Source organism: Festucalex cinctus, chromosome 5, assembly GCF_051991245.1.
Source record: "Festucalex cinctus isolate MCC-2025b chromosome 5, RoL_Fcin_1.0, whole genome shotgun sequence".
Lineage (NCBI taxonomy): Eukaryota > Metazoa > Chordata > Actinopteri > Syngnathiformes > Syngnathidae > Festucalex > Festucalex cinctus.
The window spans coordinates 20,810,936-20,830,894 of record NC_135415.1 but is presented as its reverse complement, the minus strand read 5'-3'; the positions used below and the strand labels follow the sequence as shown (position 1 = coordinate 20,830,894).

The following is a 19,959-nucleotide window of genomic DNA, read 5'->3' as shown; positions in this document are numbered from 1 at the left end:
CTTCTTGATATTTGCAACTAAATTTGAAACTTGCAACTCACAAATCTTACAACTTTTTGTAATTTCACCCTTTTTTCTTTTCAGTTTGCATGTAAACCAAAGCTGCTTGAAGTAAAAACATGCCGCCGCTGTGTATTCAACAAAGCCCAAACAATGTTTTAAGTTAAAACAATTTTAATTTCAGATAGAAGAAGCAGGTAGAAATAAAGTTTGTGTTTCGTAAGAACATACAATTCATAGCCACCAACAAGACACTCGGTCTGTTCCACATACAAAAGGCACTTTTGTTTTTTTTTCCTCGAACATTTGTCTTAAAAGCAGCAACACTTTGCTCTCATGATGGAATTTAAGAGTATTTTCAATCTGTATCATTCTCTCTTGCATTTTAAAGTGGCAAATCGGACAACAAAAGGTATTATCTTGTCATTTGTTCAAAAAATAACAAAACTGTTTTGTTTTTGGTTTTAGAGTGCCATTTGAAAATGGAAACAATTGCTACACTTATTTAGATGATATTTAGGAATATGCGGAATGACACTTTTCTTAACTTGGAGCAAATACAAGAAATATCTGTGCTCATACCCACAAATCAAAGTCTACCAACACCATCAGCAGTTATATGGAATCAATGTGTTTCTGCGTTTTTGGTCCCTTTTGTGCAACAACACTAGCGACAATTCATTGTCTTCAGGTTTCAATTTGCACTGCTGTGATGCTGAGGGCTTGATTCAGAATAGAGTTACAGTAACAACCACGGGGGAAGACCACAAGGTCGGTTTCTTTAAGTCGCTCATCAAACCTCTGCAGGCCCCTCATCCTCAGTCCGAGTCCTCGTCGTCCAAATACTCCTCCGCGTTGCTGGCCGAGCGGGTGATAGCTGAGGCAAAAAGGAACAAAGGGTGTTTTCCTCTTTTTTTTTTTTTTTTTTTTTTCCTTCTTCCCCCAAAGGATTTATTTGGAGCAAAGGCAGCATGGAGGCTGTGGACTTACTGCTGGCCAGCTTCCTTTTGAGCAACGAGGCACACTGCGCATTGGTGGCCATCTCCAGCGCCAGCTTGTTCTCGTTGTTCCGGATGTCTGTCCGTGCATCTGGACGTGAAAACAACACAAGAAAACACACCTTAACACCCACTAACTACAGAGCAGACACTGGTGGCATCTTCAAAGCTCAATGAATTATGCGTGTGATATATATTGTATATCTATTTCATTGTGTTTATCAATATCAGAAGGTGGCCATTTTGCCACTTGCTGTCGAGTGAAAATGACATCACAGTTGCTCAGGCCTCACCAATCACAGCTCAGCTTCAGAAAGCAGGTGAGCTGTGATTGCCCGTTGCCTCAGCCTTGAGCAACTGTGACGTCATCTTCAGTCGACAGCAAGTGGCAAAATGGCCGCCCCCTGAGATGGATGAAAAACGGCTGGATTTTGCATTATGACTCATATTCCATAAATGTAGTACTGTCAAGAAATGTTTAAGATTGACTTCCCCTTTAAGATATGAAAAATGCATTTGGACAAATAAACGCCTTACCCCTAATCGAATGAAGAAATACTCACCCTTGTTCAGCAACATGGCCACAATGTCAGAATAACCCTTCCAGGCGGCAGCGTGCAGAGCAGTGTCCCCAAGCTTATTCTACAAGACAAATTTTCATTTCAATGTACTTGGAATTTTCTTTTCCCAAATTATTCTTCACCTGTTGGTTGAGTTCCACGCTGCTCTGGCTGAGAAGAAGCTCCACGACGTCTAAGAGGAACAACAGGAGAATCAAACAACTCGCAGGGATGACCAAGTGAAATTATTAATACATTACAGTCAGACAGGAACCATGACACAAATAACTTTTATAGACTCAGTTCCTGTAAACTAGAAGGCACTCTGACAACTTTTCAACATTTAAAGCAACCTTAAGAACTCATGGTTGTCAAACATTGCGCTAATAGACAGTGTGCCGGATCCCAATCACTGTACCTTTATGTCCTCCGTGACATCCCCAGTAGAGGGCAGTGTTGCCCGCCTTGTCCAAGCCGTTGATTCCCACCCTGTTCTCCACACATTCCCTCAGCCAGGAAAGATTCCCTGAGTGAATACGTAAACGTGGAGCAGTTACAGTTTATAGAAAGATGGAGACAAATGTGGTAGCTCAGCAGTCGCCGCACCTCGTTTGGCCGCTTCGTGCATCGGGTGGTCGATAGACTCGGCCTGCTCCGTCACTAAAAGGGACGACAAGTTTTTTTTTTTTTGGCTTGAGATTCGCAGATGGAAGACTTTTAATGTCCTTTTCCATTTACCATAGTTGCGCGGAATAAGTCCCGTCCTCCCCCGGCATGTTCCTTTCCACCAGTTACTGTCACTCTGAGGACGACAGGAACATGTTGAGGAAAAACCACATCCTGCTATATGAGGAAGGAGGGGGTGTCCACACTACAGTAGTGTCATTTTTTAAGCAGCAATGGTGGATCCATTTTAGTAGGATGCCGAGTTGACCCAAATTGTAGAAATTCTAATCTGTTAAACATTTGATATGCATTTAAATGATGTATTGCATGATGGATTAGTCATGTTTAATGAATTCTTTGCATCCTTTGACAGTCGGTGACTGATTAGCAGAAGGGAAGGGGGGAGCTCGAGAGGTAGCTTGCTACCTTTATGAAGCAAAACAAATGTTTGCTTGCTCTTAAAAAAAAAACAAAAAAAAACACAACAACAACAACAACAACAACATTGCACGTCTTGCGATGTGGCTATTGCGCATGCGTACATCGCGATTACAATGTTCAAACGATATATCGTGCAGGCCTATTACATGCCATCTAAATTGATTCTTCGAGGTCTGTCTTACCGTGTCAGAGATGTAGAGGATATCTCCTTCTTCAAAGTAAAGCTCATCGGGCTGCAACATATAACAACAACACCTCAGTTCAACTTGCAGTTTGTTTGTGGGCATGTGAATGCATTTCCTGACTTTTCAGCAATTTCAATATAGCGGAATCTCTTAGTTCCTCCACTATCCGGGACCTCTCAGATTTGTTTTGTTTTCCAAACTATTTTCTCTGTAGAAAATAATCTAGCCCAGGGTCAAAATGTTGAGTGACATGCGTGACAGTGGGCCGTCTTTTGGAACAAGTTAGCTGTTTGGTGATGAAGTTTTGCCACCGTGAGTGAAAATCAAATAGTTTGTATTCAGGATGGGCTAGTACGGATACTAGCTATCAGTATCAGACAGATACCAAGTGTTATTTCAAGGTATTAATACTCTCTTTTGGGCATTTTCCGATAACAAATCAGAATAAAACAATAATTCCATTCATTTTATTTGCACATAATTTTAAGGAATATGATATATTGGGACATATAGGTATTTCTCTAAATGTATCTGTCATGTTTTTTTTGTTTTTTGTTTTTTTATTTGGAGAGGGTGGGGGTTATGTAGTAAACGTACTAGTGGTGAGAGTCGAAACTGGTAGCAGTCTTGAAAAAGTGTTATCGAACATCCCTACTGTCTTAAGAGGTGTTTTTTATTGTTATTTTTTTCCCTTGGGCTTCTGTTAGCCAAGAGCAACCATCTAGCTCTGGCCTGGTTGCTATGGTAACGCAAAGCTCTCCATGTTTGCAACGGCTGGGTAAACAGTGGCTCAAATGCAACAAAACAGTAGAACAGCCCAATTTCAACTGCTGAATGACCTTGACTTCAGAGGTTCCACTGCATTGAATGTGTTTTTTTCTCAACTGGCTAATATAAAATCAGCAACTTGCATTTTTAATCAATTGGTATTACTTGCCAGGCAGACTCGGCTACACACCAAAATAAAAACAATCCATCTTTCGTCACAAAAGTATTTGGAGGGAACGGCTCTTGCACATAATACGACTGAATCCTCCGCTCAGCAACAAATGTACTTACCGTTCTGGGGTCAAAGGTGAACTCGGCTCTGAACACCTTGACTTGGCCTACAAGCAAAACAACAAAAGACTTCAGATTAAGCATAACAACAAATGGCGGGGGGGAAAAAAATGCACTTGAAGGCCACCACAACAAAAAGGAGATGTTGACAGACAGATGCACACCTATTTTAATAATCGTTTAGATTTCATTTGCATTTATTTTGAAGCACATGGTTTTAAAAACAGATATGAACACAAACACATGCAACACATTAGGTTAAAAAAAAATATGAGAGAGCCAATGCCAGGAAAATCCCCCCCAAAAAACCTCAAGAGGCTCGACGACGAGCCGGAGGGCTCCCTTAGGTCCGCCAAACAATCTCAATTCTCCAGGTATACACGCACACAGACCTACTAGTCAGCCTTGGGTGCTGCACCACTGGAATGCACCCAATGTAGACGTTCAATGACACTGGCATGCATATATTACGCAAGAGCTCACATAACTTCGTCTGCAACTAATAGAAAAGTTTACATGCTGAGCGCCTCTGTGTGTGTGTGTATTTTTGTGTGTATGTTTAAGCTGACGACTGTAGCAGTGTTTCAAGCTGGTTTCAGGCACACACAGACACAAGCTCTGTTCACTTTTTCTGCACACTCCACAGGCCCGGTCATGTCCACATCTCCCAACACACACCACAGGCCCCATCACGCACTTCCAAATGTAAATGTGTGCTCTCAAGTTATCTGGAGCTCTCGCGGTTTAAGCCCAACATCCAAATGAGTCTCAATTTGGGGGACGTGCTGAACTCCTCGGGACCACAGCTTTGGAGTCTGTTTTCCTCAAAATAGGCAACTTTTTAATTTCTATGTCATTTAGGGGTGAACCGGGTAATTACGTTTAATTGATATTAACTGGGTCTTCGGAAAGACTCTGCATTTAGAAAAGAGAGTAGAGTGGTATCCATTTAACATTGTTAATTATTGCAGTGGTGTAAAACCATCAAGCATCATATTAAAACTGAAAAGTAATCACTATCTGTTTCAGGAGACTTCCAAGTTGCTCTAACATTTTTATCCATATAAAATAATGGAAAATTAATTAGTTGATTCCAGGGTCTAACTATGGCCATCATAAAACTGCACTTTAATAACTTTACAGACAATTTTAGATTAATTTTACATTTTAAACCGTCATACAAAAGTATAAAGGAATTCTTGTGCTTTGTGGTTGTTTCGCTACATCCCCAAAGAATATTTAACGGACAAGTCAACCCAAACAATTTATTGACAATGATACATGTTCCATGCAGCCACACTAGTCTAAATACCACATCCTGGTTAATATTATATTAGTGGAATATGAGTTAAGCAGCAAAATCCATTAATCGAAAATCCATATTCCACAAATGTAAAATTAATCAGAATGCAAATTAGTGAGGTCACATATAATATTATTGTCAATAAATGTTTAAGGTTGACTTTGACTTACCCTTTAAAACAATCCAACTGAAAAAGCAACGTGCGGTTCATTTTTCACTTCCAATCTCTCTTCTCTCATCTACTCAAAGCTACACTTCAATCCTGTGCAACAACAGGAAATAAATCTCTGCAACCCCTCCATGTGAAGTGCCAAAGTGAAGGGAGGGCCGGTGTATTTTGAACGGAGTAGATTTTGTTTGTTTATGATCATGTGTTATGTCACATTCAGTGAACATCCTCAAGTAAGGCTCCTAAACCCCCACACATGCAATTCCACATCCAGATGACTTCATGGAGGCATTTTCCATCGGCATCCATCCAAATAAATGATTCCCTCTCAACTACAAAGCCGATAATGTAACATGAGCACTCTTCACGCCACGTGTTGCATATTTCTTGTAAAGTAGTCCCACCTTAATATTTACACATTATAAGGCAGTGGTTAGATTTATGATAACGATGGGCTTTTGACGGTATTATCTTGATGGGTTATGGGGAAAATTAACTACCGCATTCATTTCATTTGATCTGTTTCATTAATGTGATCAAAAGTGTCTTTAGTTACATCTGCAAAGCAGAGCTTGGAGTGAACACCTTTACAACCACATAGTTTTTAATCGGTCCAAATCATCAATTGCTTCTCTCAATTAAACACAAAAACAACAAAGTTTAATGTTTGACCGGAAATCTGTTAAACTTAGAAAAAACTAAGCTATTGTGTCTCTTATTTCTGAGGTGCATACATTGCATGTTGGCATTCCCCTTTTTCCTAATTTAATTCATCCTTGAATGAATGAGTTACATGAGGTGGCCTCTGCACTCCATGTCATAGCATACTAGTCATGTGGGTCTCCAGGTTTACAGGCACAACACATAACTTAAAAAAAGAAATAAAAATACCTTAAAGATGCAGAGGTTCAAGGCAAGATTTATCAAGTCAAAGTCATTGGGGCCGTCACTATTGAATATTTCTAGAAACAATGAATCCAATAATCAGATTAAATTTTTTTTCGCATTAAAGACTGATCTCACCAACCTTTCTGAAACGGACTCTGTTACTTGTTCAGTCATTGTTTTCCAGAGTAAAAGCAGATGTTTGCAAATGTCTTATTTGTATTCAACACAAAAGATGAAATTGACAGAAATAAAATAATTACTCTTTTTGTGGCTGAAGTCATTTGGTCAATTTTAAGTTAAACAATGCTCTAAACCAGGGGTGGCAAACAGGGCCGCAGTCCTGCAGGTTTTATAGATTTCCCTACTCGAAGTGCAGCTGATTCAGGCTTCTGCAGAGTTTGCTGATGAGCTTATCATGAATCAGCTGTGTTGAAGAAGGAAAATATCCAAAACCTGCAGGACTGCGGCCCTCAAGGGACGGATCTTGCCACCCCTGCTCTAAAACAATTACTTGAATATTAAAATAGTTGATTAATTTGGTCATCAATTAGTTGTTGATCAATCGGTTCAGGCTGACACCTCTAGAAGTCATGTAGCTCAAGTCTAAGTCAAGTCTTATCAATATTAAGCCCAACTCAAGACAAGTTTTTGTAAGATTCTTCCAAGCAAGTAACTAAGACCTAAAATTTCCAACTTAGGGCTGACTGACTGACTCAAGTCCAGCCAAATGACTTATGTCCCACTCTTTGCTGCCGAGTGCCTAGTAGATTTAACCTTAATCACCTCAGCTGTGGCTAGATTGTTTTGGGACAGCCTTAAGAATAGCAAAAGTCTGCATCTTTTCCAGAAAACTAAAGATTTCAATTCTAAACCTAGGAAAAAAGTGCATTGAAATGTTGCTCCAAGTTGGAATTCCTACAACTATGGAACACAACAATGGCTTAGTTTAACATTCACATAGATGTGTACATTACTACATTAGTGATGTATTACATGATAACACAATAAAGTAAAATATAACATGAACACTGGATAGAGATTAGAGACCATTGAAAATATGACTATGAACCAGTTAATAGATAAACACACAACTAACACTGAGTGAAAAGTGGCTAATTTGTGACTATAATGTTGTGATCGAACAAGATGGGATGGCTTGCTTTTTGGCCCAAGTGATGACTTAACTTACTTTAGTTGATTTTTTTGCTTTAGTAAACGTAAATTAAAAATATGACTTGCACATGTGACTTACTCCCACTTCTGCTACATTATTGCAGCTGCCTGTTGTGTTTATTGTTTGTCTATGCACAGTTTCCGAATTCCAGGCAGTCTGGAACACAGTCCTAACATCAATATGCGTTGATCCTACCAGTGCGCATGCGCACACGGAGGGTAAAGGATGCATAACGCCATCAGTTGCACATAATAGTTAAAATATGAGGATAAACTGTTTGGAAAATGGATGTATGTACACACTAAACACATTTGAAAGCCGTTGTTTAACGTTGTTCGGCGCAGGGACGATTGGGGAGGAGTGACGATCATGGTTGTCATCTGCTTTTAACCTGTGACCTTAAACGCAACACACTCACCTACAGGATTGGGGAAAATAGGGAAGTCAGAGGCCAGTTTACTGTCTCAAAAGCTGCATCACTACCTTCGTCTATTTGACGTACTTCATTCACTACCCATAATCATAATTTAGATTTTTAGTTTTGGTAGAGACGCAAAACAACCCATAAATATCCAATAACGTCCATTAGTCCGTCGAAACGCGCTAGCAAGGTGTCCTAAACTAGTTTCGGGGTAATGTAACTCGAGAGGTGCAACATAATGTTGCTCTTACCTGGCTTGGCCGGCTTGGGAGGAGGTTTGGACATTGGCGAGAGTGAGAGTCAAAAGCAAACCAAAACCCACGTTTGGAACTGAAGTGAAAAGTTCGCTGAGGTGGACGGCACTTCGGTGTCACTCCCTTTGAGGAAGTCGAGGCTTCCTCGGGCTACGCGGAAGTCCTGCTGTGCGCATGCGCAAAAAAATTAATAAAATATCGAACATGCTTGATTTTTAATTAGTTAAAGTTAACAACATTATTTTCGTTTTAATTTCACTTGATTTTACAGGGATTTACCCGTTTTTGTTATGCTTCTATGTTCTCACTATATCAGTTTTTGGAATTTGATTTTTATAATCTAATAAATTCGTACAAGCAAGGCATTACAAAAACAATGGCTAAAACAATGAAATTTATACAAGAATTGTGTGTACAAACCAATTTGACAAAAAATAATTTTGAGTATTAGTAATTTGAAAATATGTAACGGTGTTTCTGTTGCTTTCAGTTGAAACTAAATGTTTTGTTTTTTAAGTCACTATGATGCAATGCAGGGCGACACCACTGCAACGCACAGCCACAGTAATAATAAAATGTATATATTCACCGTTCACTTGACCTGTGTCAAACTGTCAATCAAAAGTGAGCATTTTTATCTTCATAAAGATAGCCTTTTTTAATTTAGCTCTTGCGTTGAGTAGGATTACAAGTGCATCAAATTTGTTTTTTAGAGTGTATTTATTTATTATACTTTGTATTTAAATGTATATATTTTTATGCTAATGCGATGTTTACAGTTAAATTTCAGACAATTAATTAATTAACATGTTTTTATTTTTTTAACGCGTTTCACTGTGACGTCACGCAAAGCCAGCCAATCCAGAGCGTCGGAAGACGGAAGTTATGAATGAGCAGAAGTTCGAGGTATGACTGCAGTACGAGCGGCGCACGCTACCTCCGTTAATCCTGCAGTGTTGCAAATCGTGCAGAGTTCTCAGGATATGAGTTGTTTATCTACCTGTTACGAGGCTAAAGTCCCCGAGGAGCGACCTTGGCAAGCGGAGGTGAAGACACTAATTGTGGGAGTGGGTGGGTGAGTAAGTGCGATAATTTTTTTCACATAAAGTGCATTCTCCTGCACAATGTTCATATTCATATTCATATTCATATTGGTGAATGAAATCAAGATGGCATCGTTTGCCGAAAACACACAAAAATTGAAGAAAAAAAAAAACAAGAATGTTGGTGAGTCTTAAGGCAAGTGACAATAACAAAGAGTGAAATGGGTGCAGCATGTGACAAAGCCGTGGTGCAAGAATAGCAACTAAACAAGTGTTTTGTGCAACATTTAAAGGAGACATTGTACATTTTTGTTCCCATATTGTGTATTTTTGTTCCATAATTTAAAACAGCTCCCAAGTCTCTTAATAACCTGTCTATGATATGCTTGTCTCATAAGGGAAAAATAATTATAGCACACTTGACACATACTAGTATTGACTTGCTGAAATTATCCTACTTTTAAGCAAGTCAGCAGCACCTGTTGGATTTCGACAGCCACTGTATGTTACGCCGGCTGCTTGTTTCTACGAGCAGAAGCTGATCCCAGCGTGTGGTGGAAAATCGCCTGAGGCAGCAGTTCCTTCACTTAACTGTGTTTATCTAGCACACAGACACAAACCAATACAAATATATCCCCCCATAAAAACACACTGGCAATTTCAGGCTTCAGTATGGTACAGAAGAAATAGAGGACTAATATTACAGTTTATAGAAGAGCTTGTACCGACTTCATGTCCAATTTAGCTGTATGTCTGTATTATACTGCCCCCAGGTGGCCAAGACATGCATGCCAGAAGGAGCAGCACAATGTCCATTGAACTGAAGCAAAAAATGTGACAAAAAGTGTTGGTCTTTATATTCTATGTAACATAAAAACAGAACATCAGTTGTGATTACAGTAGTTCCGCGATAATTGAAATGTAGTTAAAATTTGCAGGATTTTGCACCAGCTCCTTTCTTTGTACATTTTTTTTTATGTGCTCATCATGTTTTGTGCTTTTCTTCTTTAAGAATGACCAATGGAGGAAAAACCACACTTTCCAGAAGTTTAAAGGAGAAGATACCCAACAGCTGTATCATTGCGCAGGATTCCTTTTTCAAGGTGTCTACCCCATTCAGGGGTGGGGAACCTAAAATACGATCAGACAATTTCAGTTTCTATACAGTAAACTCCTATGGCAGACATACTAGATTTATGAAAAATATGGATTCTCCAACTTGATACTGTCTTTCATCCAGGATGATTCTGTGGTGCCAGTGGACAGTAATGGCTTCAAGCAGTATGACAGTAAGGATGTTTGTTGTAATTAAAACAAACAAAAAAAATCTCATTATAAATAATGAAAGTAAATAACTTGAGGTAAAATCTTTAATAATTAATACCTTTATTAACTGTACAGGCAATGTTTCTAGTAAGTAAAAGTATGGAAAAAAAATACAGTAAAATGTGGAGTTAATCTTTTACATTATGTGGTGGAGGCAGCAGTTTATGCATTACACTGTGTATGGTGCACGGCCATACTGAATCACCAAGCACAAATATGTGCAGTTAGCATCCCATAATATGTCCCTTTTAAGAGTTATATGCCTTTAATGATACCAATTGTGATTAGTAGTACCCTAACAAACTGAAACTTGCTGAGATATGAGACATATTTACTAAAAAAATAAAAAATAAAAATCAGGATCCACATTGAGAGATTTCACTGCTCTTGGAGCAGGCAGCCGGAAAAATGCTAAAACATTTTGAATGTGTTTCTGTGTGCCCGTCTAGCGCTGGACGCTCTCCACATGGACGACATGATGAGCCAGGTCAAAGCCTGGCGAAAAGACCCGCAAGCTTTCTTGAAGGAAGCGGATCAGACTGCCCAGAGTGTGACATCATCAGCTAGCCATGTGTTCATGCTGATAGTGGAAGGTTTCCTGATATTCAATCACAGGTTAACAAATAATGACGACTCACAAAATATTCATGTTTCGGGTGAAACTTCAAGATCAACTTAAAATGTGTTAAAAACAGTTTTGTTTTGTTTTTTTGTTTTTTTGTTAAACAAAATGTTTTTGTAAAATGATTCTGTTAGTTTTTCTTAGCTATTAATTCCTTGGTCCAACAGTTGTGACTTTTGCCATTCAGCCTCTTATTAGCTGGGCAAAAAGTACTGAAACATGCAACAACAGTCGAACCTCTGTTTGCAGACCTTTGAACGAGCTGATGAACAAAAGATACTTCATGGAAATACCATATGACATCTGCAAGGAGAGACGAAGGTAAGTGTTTTTTTTTCTCCTCTATTCTTTTCTTATTTGACGTGTTCAACATCGTGTAAACGTTGCTTGTGTGGAACGAACAGTTTGAGGGTGTACAAGCCGCCCGACCCACCAGGCTACTTTGACGGACACGTATGGCCCATGTACCTGAGGAACCGCCAGGAGATGGAGAGCACGGCAACGGGAATCGGTGCGTCTCCGCCATGTGCAATTTTATAACTTAATTTAAATGAGTTAAATATTGGGTTCATGTTTTGCAGTATTTTTGGATGGATTGAAGTCAAAGGAGGAGCTGCTGGCCGCTGTGTATCAAGATGTTAGTCAGGAAATAAATACGCTGAGAGGTAATTTTTGGCTGTGAATTATATACATGGACCTCCTAACATGCTCAGATATTTGTGTTTAAACATAATGCAGTTCTTTTGTTATTTTACTTATTTACAGGGAACGACTGAAATGAACGAATGAATTGGAAAACTTCAGTTGCATGTGTACCACAAAAGGACCAAGTTATTGGATTTACAGTATACAGTATGTGCAATATATTTACAACTTGAGGTGGTTTAAAAAAAAAAAAAAAAGCAGCAGCTGACGTGACTGTCTGCACAAAGAAAGCTGCACAAGTGTGTGACTAATACATTTTTAGATGAGCTAATTTCTAATTGTGTTGGGGTTTGTTTTGTAAAAAATAAAAATTGCTAAAGCCACACTGAAAAGAAAGGGGAAAATTATAAAATGATGAGCAATAAAATAATTTACAAGACATAAGTCTTGAAAATTATGAGAAAGCAAGTTAGACAGTGGTGCCTTCATTTTACTGTCAAACTAAATAGAAAACAAAGAGAGAAGTACACATTATGTATTTAAAACAACCAAGTAGCTGCTTAATTCAAAGAAAGGTCCCGCTAGCTAAGTGCTAACATGCAATGGAAAACTGCATTTACATGCTAATGAATAGCATAGATAGGTGCAGTTTTACAACTGTTTAAGCGATAGATATTTGAGCCCAAATGGTACAGGAACACATGTAGACAGCAACAATACTCACAGGCATATATGTTTTATCCTCTGTGAAGAATGACCAATATTGCTGCCGAGGAAGAAGCTGAACATACGCTATGTATGTATGCACATCCATGTATTAGTCTTATACTGCCCCAGATGGCCGAGCAGAGCGAGCAGCACAAAGTCCACCGAAGGAGAAAATAATGATAGTTGTGAAAAGTGTGAAATTCTTTAATTCTATTTAATTTTGTCATGCTTGTATGTTTATATAAAGTATAATAATATATTTTTTTTTAATTAAAAAAATACTCAAGTAAATTTATATTGCAATCAGATGTAGCTCAATTATGAGTTATTCATAATATGACTTTATTCTTGCAAAATTGCATTTTTTTTTTTTAAATTGAAATTGCTTTTGTCTTTAAAAAATGTTCTTACTGTTACCACTTGAACCTTTTAAGACTACAATTTATTCTCGTAAAATTCGGAATTTATTCTTATAAGATGACATCTTTATTCTTGTAAGGTTATATTGTCTTCTCTTACTGTTACAATTTTTTTTTTAACATAATGACTTTATTTAATAAAATAATGTAATTATTTTATTTAAAACTTTTGCATTTCAACTTCGAGTTTAAGCAGTAGATTCAAACAGCTAACGAAATACATTGAGAATGCATCAACAGATTGTTTATTAATGCAATATTTTATGAATAATAAACAATCAATACAATACAATACAATATTCTGTTTTTGTCCATTTCTTTGTCCGGGTTACACAGAAATATTTTTATTACTAAATTAATTACATGTGAGAAAGTGATTTTTGTGGAGATTGGAGAAGCAATACATCATTCATTACTGCCAGCTGTGTTGTGCAGGATTGCATAAAATAAAAATAAAGAAATATGGGCCATTCTGGACATTTGGCACCCGGGCATTCGGTACAGTTTCACCCGACTTAATCCACCTTTTAGTACCACCACTGTCCAGTTGCAATGATAGAAAAAAAAATAAATCCTGTGCGAAAATGCAATACCACAGCACATTAATGTATCTTGTAGATCAGCTAGAGAAGTGTAGAATCTATATTTAGCTAATAACATAACACAAACAAAACGTTGCATTCCAATGCATCATACAGTCAAACTTGGCACAGTCCAGCCAATCAGAGGGTGGGAACATGCTAATTGCTGGGCAGATGAAAATTTGATTGGTTAAAATAAACAGTCCCATTGCTAGTATAGTCTAAGTTACACCAGCATGTTACTGGTTCTGAAGGCCGTGGGCAGATTTGATAGACATGGCTGCACATATGTAGATACTAAAATCTGATTGGACAAAGAAAAATCTAACATACAGTACAAATACCTGTATATAATGAAAACAGTCCAGCCAAAAGAAAGACATTGTATGAAACAAATGTCGGAATTTGGATTGCAAATGTTGGTCAGTGCTTTTAGGGTGTGTTGGGCCAGCAGAAAATATTTTGCTTGCCCTGACTTTTCACCACTGGCAAAAACACACCTACCTACAAGTATGTATCCTTCCTCCTACAAAGCACACTTATCAGTGTACACGCACATGTGATTATCGTCACATGCATACTCACTTTACTTCCTCATTCAGCACAACATCAGCGTTAACTTTCTCTTTAGACCTCTTTCGTTACTAATGTGCTCATTTGAATTGAATCAGGCTTCACAATGCGATTGCGCTCTTTTCTGTGTGTCCTTTTTGTTCGTGATTGTTTCAGTTTTCACCAGACCAAGCTGCGTGGACTCAAGCAGAACACTGGGAATGACAGACCTGTTATTGGTAAGTATAATACAAACAAGTGGGGACCGGGCAGTTTTCTACCTAATCCAACCCATTATGTTCTTCCTTCACAATTATTTTACTATTGAATATAGAGTAGTGATTTAGTTGGAAGATAATGTGATTAAATATCCACATTTCCCTGTGTTTATTGTTCTGTTGCTGATATACTGGTAGCTTCTGTCATGTGTTTCTGGTCACTTCCCATTCCTCTTGAGGCCTATACAGTTTTCATAACATCAGGCAAACTTGCAATTTAAAGTTTAAAAAAACTTATAAAATTAAAAAAAAAAAAAAAGATAGATCCTTAATTTAGATGTAAAAGCTATAAAATGTTTAAAAGTTGTATTTGAATTTCAGTTTTAAAATATGAATTTAATTTTTAGTTATAATATAAAACAAAAAAAATGCTCCATTTAGATTTAAAAATTAAAAATGTGATAAACTTAATTTAAAATGTAAAGATGAAAATGTTTTAAAATTAAAAATGGTAAAAGGCCTCTGGGATTTCTAATTAAAAGATGTAAAAAAAAAATGTTTTTTATTTTATTGTAAAAATAAAACACAGTACTTTTTTTTTTTTCTTCTTCTTCTTTTTTCCTTTCGGACAAACATCCGGAAAGAAGAAGGGCTGACGGGATGAAGCTGAAGTTTATTAATCCTCGTCCCCACAATACATTTAAGATGCACAATTATCAACATGTTGATTCACTTTTTAAATTTAAAGCTAAAAAAAAATACAAAAATTAAACTTGTATTACAAGAGGAATTAAAATGAAAACCACTACTTGTAAAAGGTGAACAAAAGCAGTTTAGATTTCTATGCTATTTTTTTTTAATGACTTTTAATTTAAAAGCATCAACTAGGACAATTTAAAAAAAATTCTAATTGAACCGCCCAAATGTGTAAAGACAACATTTAATTGAAAAGCTGAAACATTTCAAATTGAAATTTAAGTTGAAAATATAAAATATTTTTTCAAATTCTAATACAATTAGAAAAGCTAAAAAAACACAACTTTTTTTTCTTTTTTTTCCTTTTTTTTTTTTTTATCATTGTATCATATTTGAAAGACTTAATAATGCATGGGAAAAGGCTTCAGTCGCACCCATTCTATACCACAATTGATTTTTATTGTGATGATTCTATTGTGTCTTACAGGTATTTTGACTCAGATTGTTTCAGATGAAGCTATGAAACAATATGGGAGCACATACATACCTGCCTCCTATGTCAAGTACATTGAGTCTGCCGGCAGCAGAGTGATGCCCATTAAGTCAGTAGTCAACATTTGAAGTCTTTAACATACTATTCGTAACCTTTCATTCAGTTTGTTTTTGTTTATCCTCGCAGACTGACGCTTACCACCACAGAGTATGAAAACATCTTCAGCAGGATAAATGGGTAAGCAAACATTAATTAGATACCAGTCATCCGCCCTATGATGCTCTGACTCGTGATTTGTGCTTAAGTCTCCTTCTCATCGGCGGAGCCTCCAATCTTGAGACGTCTGACTTTGCTAGGGTGTCAAGGATTTTTTATCAGCTTGCTCTGAAGGTTAGTAGCCAACCGGAAGCTTTATTTTCATATTTGATTGGTTAATTCTGAACACAGCCACATCCCAGTTATAGGGTGTGAACACTTGTGCAACCGCAATATTTCACTCAATTTTATGTTTTTTTCCCCTTTAAAAATGTTTTTTTTTTTTTTAATTCAACTGAGTTGAACAGTTTATTGTGCCGATAGTTTTTCACAATAACCTACCACTGCAACAGGGGTGTGTAGATGTAAGTACAAATTGTGACTACTTCGACACTGTAGAAATTGTGTTAATTTATAATGTGCTCATTATTGTGGTTGCAGTGGTGTATGAAGTGTGCTCTGCTGAATTTAGATACTGTACTGTCCCTTGCATCAGATAAATAAGATTACCAAAATACGTGTACCACTACAAACTATCACCACAATAATTGTTTGATGAATACCTCTCTGACAGTGTCAATCAAAAGTGGTGGTTATTATCTTTGCAAAAGCTGAAAGCCGGAAACTGTTCTTTCAGCAAATTGCAGGTGTACCTAATATTGTGACTCTTGATTATTTGTCTTTTTAGCTGTTTTACCAAGAGCAACCCATAAAAAATGCTAGCTTGTCATTTTCACCTTTTTGAAAATGACACCAGTTGTTAAATGTTGGCATTCCAGGCTAATGGGGCAGGAGATCACTTCCCAGTGTGGGGTACGTGCTTGGGCATGCAGCTGCTCACCGTTCTGGTGTCCGGACACAACCTGTTGACCAAAGCCACAGCTGAGAATGTTGCCTTACCTCTCAACTTAACAGAAGGTTTGCTACGTGTTTTATTGTTTGTCTCATAGGTTTACCACGTCTGCCTCGCAATTCAACGGTATGGGGTTCGGATCTCGCCTCTGGTTTGCATATTAGGTTCATTAAAAACTCTCAAATGTTAGTGTGAATGGTTATTTATCAATGGGTCACTGCAGGATTGGAGGACATTTTGTCCAATATAATTGATAAAATAATTTTCTAATTGATATCATTTTGTTGAATAGTCCTCCTTGTATTTGTGAAAAAAAAAAAATTCATCACAAGTATAGCTTTTAAAGCTTTTAAATTTTAAAATACACTAAAATCCTTATAGCCATTTAGAGCAGTACGGGTACCACTAGTTATAATACTCCCTCTAGTGGTTTATGAAAGAATCACTGCCTAAGTACAGTTTAACTTTTAGTTCAATATTATTTGCATTTAATGGTTAAAGTTTGTTTATATTTAATCATCAATTCAAATTAAATATTTTACTCAACTTAAATGTGCAATACATTTATTGAATCATTACTTAAATATCTAAACAAGGTAGGCACAGTACCGGCAAATGAGATGGATGCAAAGTTGCAGTACTAAATTCTACCACTTAGTGGAAGCAGAGAGTTAGGGGTACATGTTATTCACCGTCAACAAAACCATTTTTTTCCTCTTTTTCTCAGCCATTGTCAGATAACATGCTGAGACAGCATAACATGCAGCAGTGTCCCTGGTGCATTACATTTCAACATGGAACCATAAGTGGGGAGAAAAGACAAAAATATTTATTTCATATTGTAAAAAAAGAAAAGAAAAAAGAATTGTAGTTATACAAATATTAAATAAATACATATTTTAAAAAAACAACAACAAATGTAATAAATACGTTCAAAGAAATGTGAATGATTTTTTTTTATTAATTAGAATCATTTTTTAACAAAAATCTCAAGAGTTTCAATATTTAAAAAAAAAAAAAGTTTAACATAAGACTAGCACAAAAAGGCAAAGTTACAAGGGAGTTGTACGAAATGGTCTGCGCTGTTGAGTAGTTTTATTGAACCGATTGTCAGGGGATAAATATATTTCTTAATCAGTTTATTTCTAAATTAGTTGCAGTGTGGGACTCTAAGTTCCTGCCAAAGGGCAGCAGTTCATATAGTTTGTTTGCAAGACATCACATGATGGCTGTTTTGGATAGATTTACTGTAACCAAAGAAGCTACTGTAGTAGAAACTCCCGTCAGTATCATGCCATGCAATTCCGAAAACCTGACTGCATCTAAAAAAAAAACACAGCTTATGAAGTGTCTTTTGTTTCTTCCAGCGGCCTTCTCTAGTCGCATGTTTGAGGGCTTCCCTGATGAGCTGATGAAAGATTTGCAAAGAGAGCCTCTCACTGGTCATTTTCACCACTACGGACTCACAGTGAAAGTAGACCAAAGCTCTCCAGCTGTTAAAAATAAATAAAACACACTTCCACTTATCTTATTCTGTTTGATGAATACATATGCTGTCCCCAGGCCTTCAAGCAAAACAAAGAGCTGATGGACTTTTTCTCGGTGATCTCTACAAATGTTGGTGACAATGGAGTCCACTTTGTCTCAACCATTGAAGGTTTGTGCCACATGTCCCAATATTTGTATACGTGGTGAATTTAAATACTGTATCTCTAAACAATATGTTCCGATATTCAGGCAAGAGATTCCCGTTGTATGGGGTGCAGTGGCACCCGGAGGTGAACCCTTTCCAGTGGGACAGCACACTGAACTTTCCCCACTCTCCTCACGCCGTCCAGCTGTCGTCACTCCTGGCCCAGTTTTTTGTCAATGAAGGTCAGCCTTTAACAAGCTCAAACAACTAACAATTAGGGACTTGCTTTTGACCTCATTTAGCAGTCGTTTGGCACTTTCAATTGCTTCATCCGTCCATCCTTTTTTAGCACGTTTTCCCGACTTGAGAGGGCCACAGTCAAAATCTTTTGAAATTTTAATTGACTACATTCTGAAAAATTAAACTTTGATAACTCAACTCGTATAACATAAAATAACAACATTAAGTCTCATAGTAACACTATATTATGAATAAGTCATGCTATGCTACTAACATAGCAGTTGTGGCTAGCATATGATTTATTACAGTGCATGTCATTGAGGGCTAATTTTTCTCCACTTTTAAGTGAATTTTAAAATTACAAGTAGGGGCTACCGGTAACTACTTATTTCCAAAGATTTAATGACCGGTACTTTTTTTTTCTTGAAGTCATATGCTATAGATTTTAATTGAATCATTATTGAAGTACAGTTTTTTAAGTTTCCTATACTTGATGTTGAAAATGTGAATAATGTTCTCGTGGCTTACAAAATCCACTTTTTAAGACGTTAAGAACTCTACCATTAGGGATGTAACGATAAGCGCGATATCGTGATATTGTGATATTGAAACTGCCACAATATCGTCGTCATCATGTTCACGATATTTAAAACCAACACATCTGTTAAAAAAAGTCAGGTTGATTTTCATTTGTGCAGTTCTAGCACGCTCTGATGGCTAGTTTTTTTTTTGTGCAATTTAATTTTCATTGGGGATGTTTTGGCCCTTGTATGTTTAAAATCCGTGCTAATTGTCAGATGAAGGGGAACGTAATATGCTTGTGAAGCGAGTCAATATGTGGAGGAACTCAATGTGTGTGTGCATTAACAACATAACATAATAATAATAATAATAATAATAATAATGATGATGTTGTGTACAAAAGCACAATATTGTTTTTTTTTTTGTATGAGCTCTTTTATTTTTACAATATTATGGCTTTTAATTATCGCCAACCTCCCCACAATATCGTTATAATTATCGTATCGTGAGCTTCATATCGTGATAATATTGTATCGTGACTTTGGATATCGTTACATCCCTATCTACCATGCGACTATATTTGGCGCCTGTCATTGTAGCGGTGTGAAGAGAGGAAAGTATTTTTTAAGGGGATATGTGATGTAAAAAGTTTGAGAACCACCATTATGTATCATGTGCAAGCGCTTAGTTTGTTCAAAGGGACTCGAGAGAGGATGAGCCAAAATCACATGCATCTCATTTCTGCTTTTTTTTTTTTTTTTTTTTTTACAGGGAGGAGAAGTTTACACAAGTTTGATGACCCTAAAGAGGAGGCCTTGACGTTGATTTACAACTACACGCCCGTTTTTGCAGGAAACTTCAGCGGTTATGAGCAGATCTATTTCTTCTGAAAAGCTGTCATTAAAAAGGTCGGATTTTGCAAGGCAGACGAGTCACGCACCGCCATAGTTTGTATTTTCTTAACAATTATACACACAAGTGGGTCGGAAAATCCATCCCTTTTCTGAACCGCTTATATCTATTTATGAATAATCT

The 19,959-nt window shown here is 37.1% G+C and overlaps 3 protein-coding genes across 4 annotated transcripts; 2 read left to right on the top strand and 1 right to left on the bottom strand.

The window, feature by feature from the left end:
- Window positions 1-156: 156 nt before the first annotated feature.
- Window positions 157-8,280, bottom strand: ostf1 (osteoclast stimulating factor 1). Its single transcript, XM_077521145.1, has 10 exons — window positions 8,116-8,280; window positions 3,910-3,956; window positions 2,848-2,898; window positions 2,297-2,360; window positions 2,165-2,218; window positions 1,977-2,084; window positions 1,702-1,751; window positions 1,562-1,640; window positions 991-1,089; window positions 157-877 (listed from the first exon to the last, which is right to left on the bottom strand). Exons 1-10 carry the CDS (start codon window positions 8,147-8,149, stop codon window positions 819-821), a joined length of 645 nt encoding a protein of 214 aa, XP_077377271.1. The 5' UTR covers window positions 8,150-8,280; the 3' UTR covers window positions 157-818.
- A 714-nt stretch (window positions 8,281-8,994) lies between these two features.
- On the top strand, window positions 8,995-14,255 carry nmrk1 (nicotinamide riboside kinase 1). 2 transcript variants are annotated; one of them, XM_077521876.1, is made up of 9 exons: window positions 8,995-9,193; window positions 10,174-10,264; window positions 10,402-10,450; window positions 10,937-11,102; window positions 11,359-11,430; window positions 11,514-11,620; window positions 11,691-11,774; window positions 11,875-11,961; window positions 14,192-14,255. In XM_077521876.1, exons 1-8 carry the CDS (start codon window positions 9,027-9,029, stop codon window positions 11,883-11,885), a joined length of 747 nt encoding a protein of 248 aa, XP_077378002.1. In that variant the 5' UTR covers window positions 8,995-9,026; the 3' UTR covers window positions 11,886-11,961; window positions 14,192-14,255. The 2 variants fall into 2 exon arrangements, with proteins under 2 accessions (XP_077378002.1, XP_077378003.1); XM_077521877.1 differs by having other exon boundaries at window positions 11,875-11,954; window positions 14,192-14,235.
- LOC144019079 (gamma-glutamyl hydrolase) lies at window positions 14,033-19,959 on the top strand. Its single transcript, XM_077521875.1, has 9 exons — window positions 14,033-14,253; window positions 15,416-15,530; window positions 15,608-15,658; window positions 15,727-15,811; window positions 16,456-16,594; window positions 17,897-18,003; window positions 18,093-18,186; window positions 18,267-18,404; window positions 19,696-19,959. Exons 1-9 carry the CDS (start codon window positions 14,142-14,144, stop codon window positions 19,812-19,814), a joined length of 960 nt encoding a protein of 319 aa, XP_077378001.1. The 5' UTR covers window positions 14,033-14,141; the 3' UTR covers window positions 19,815-19,959.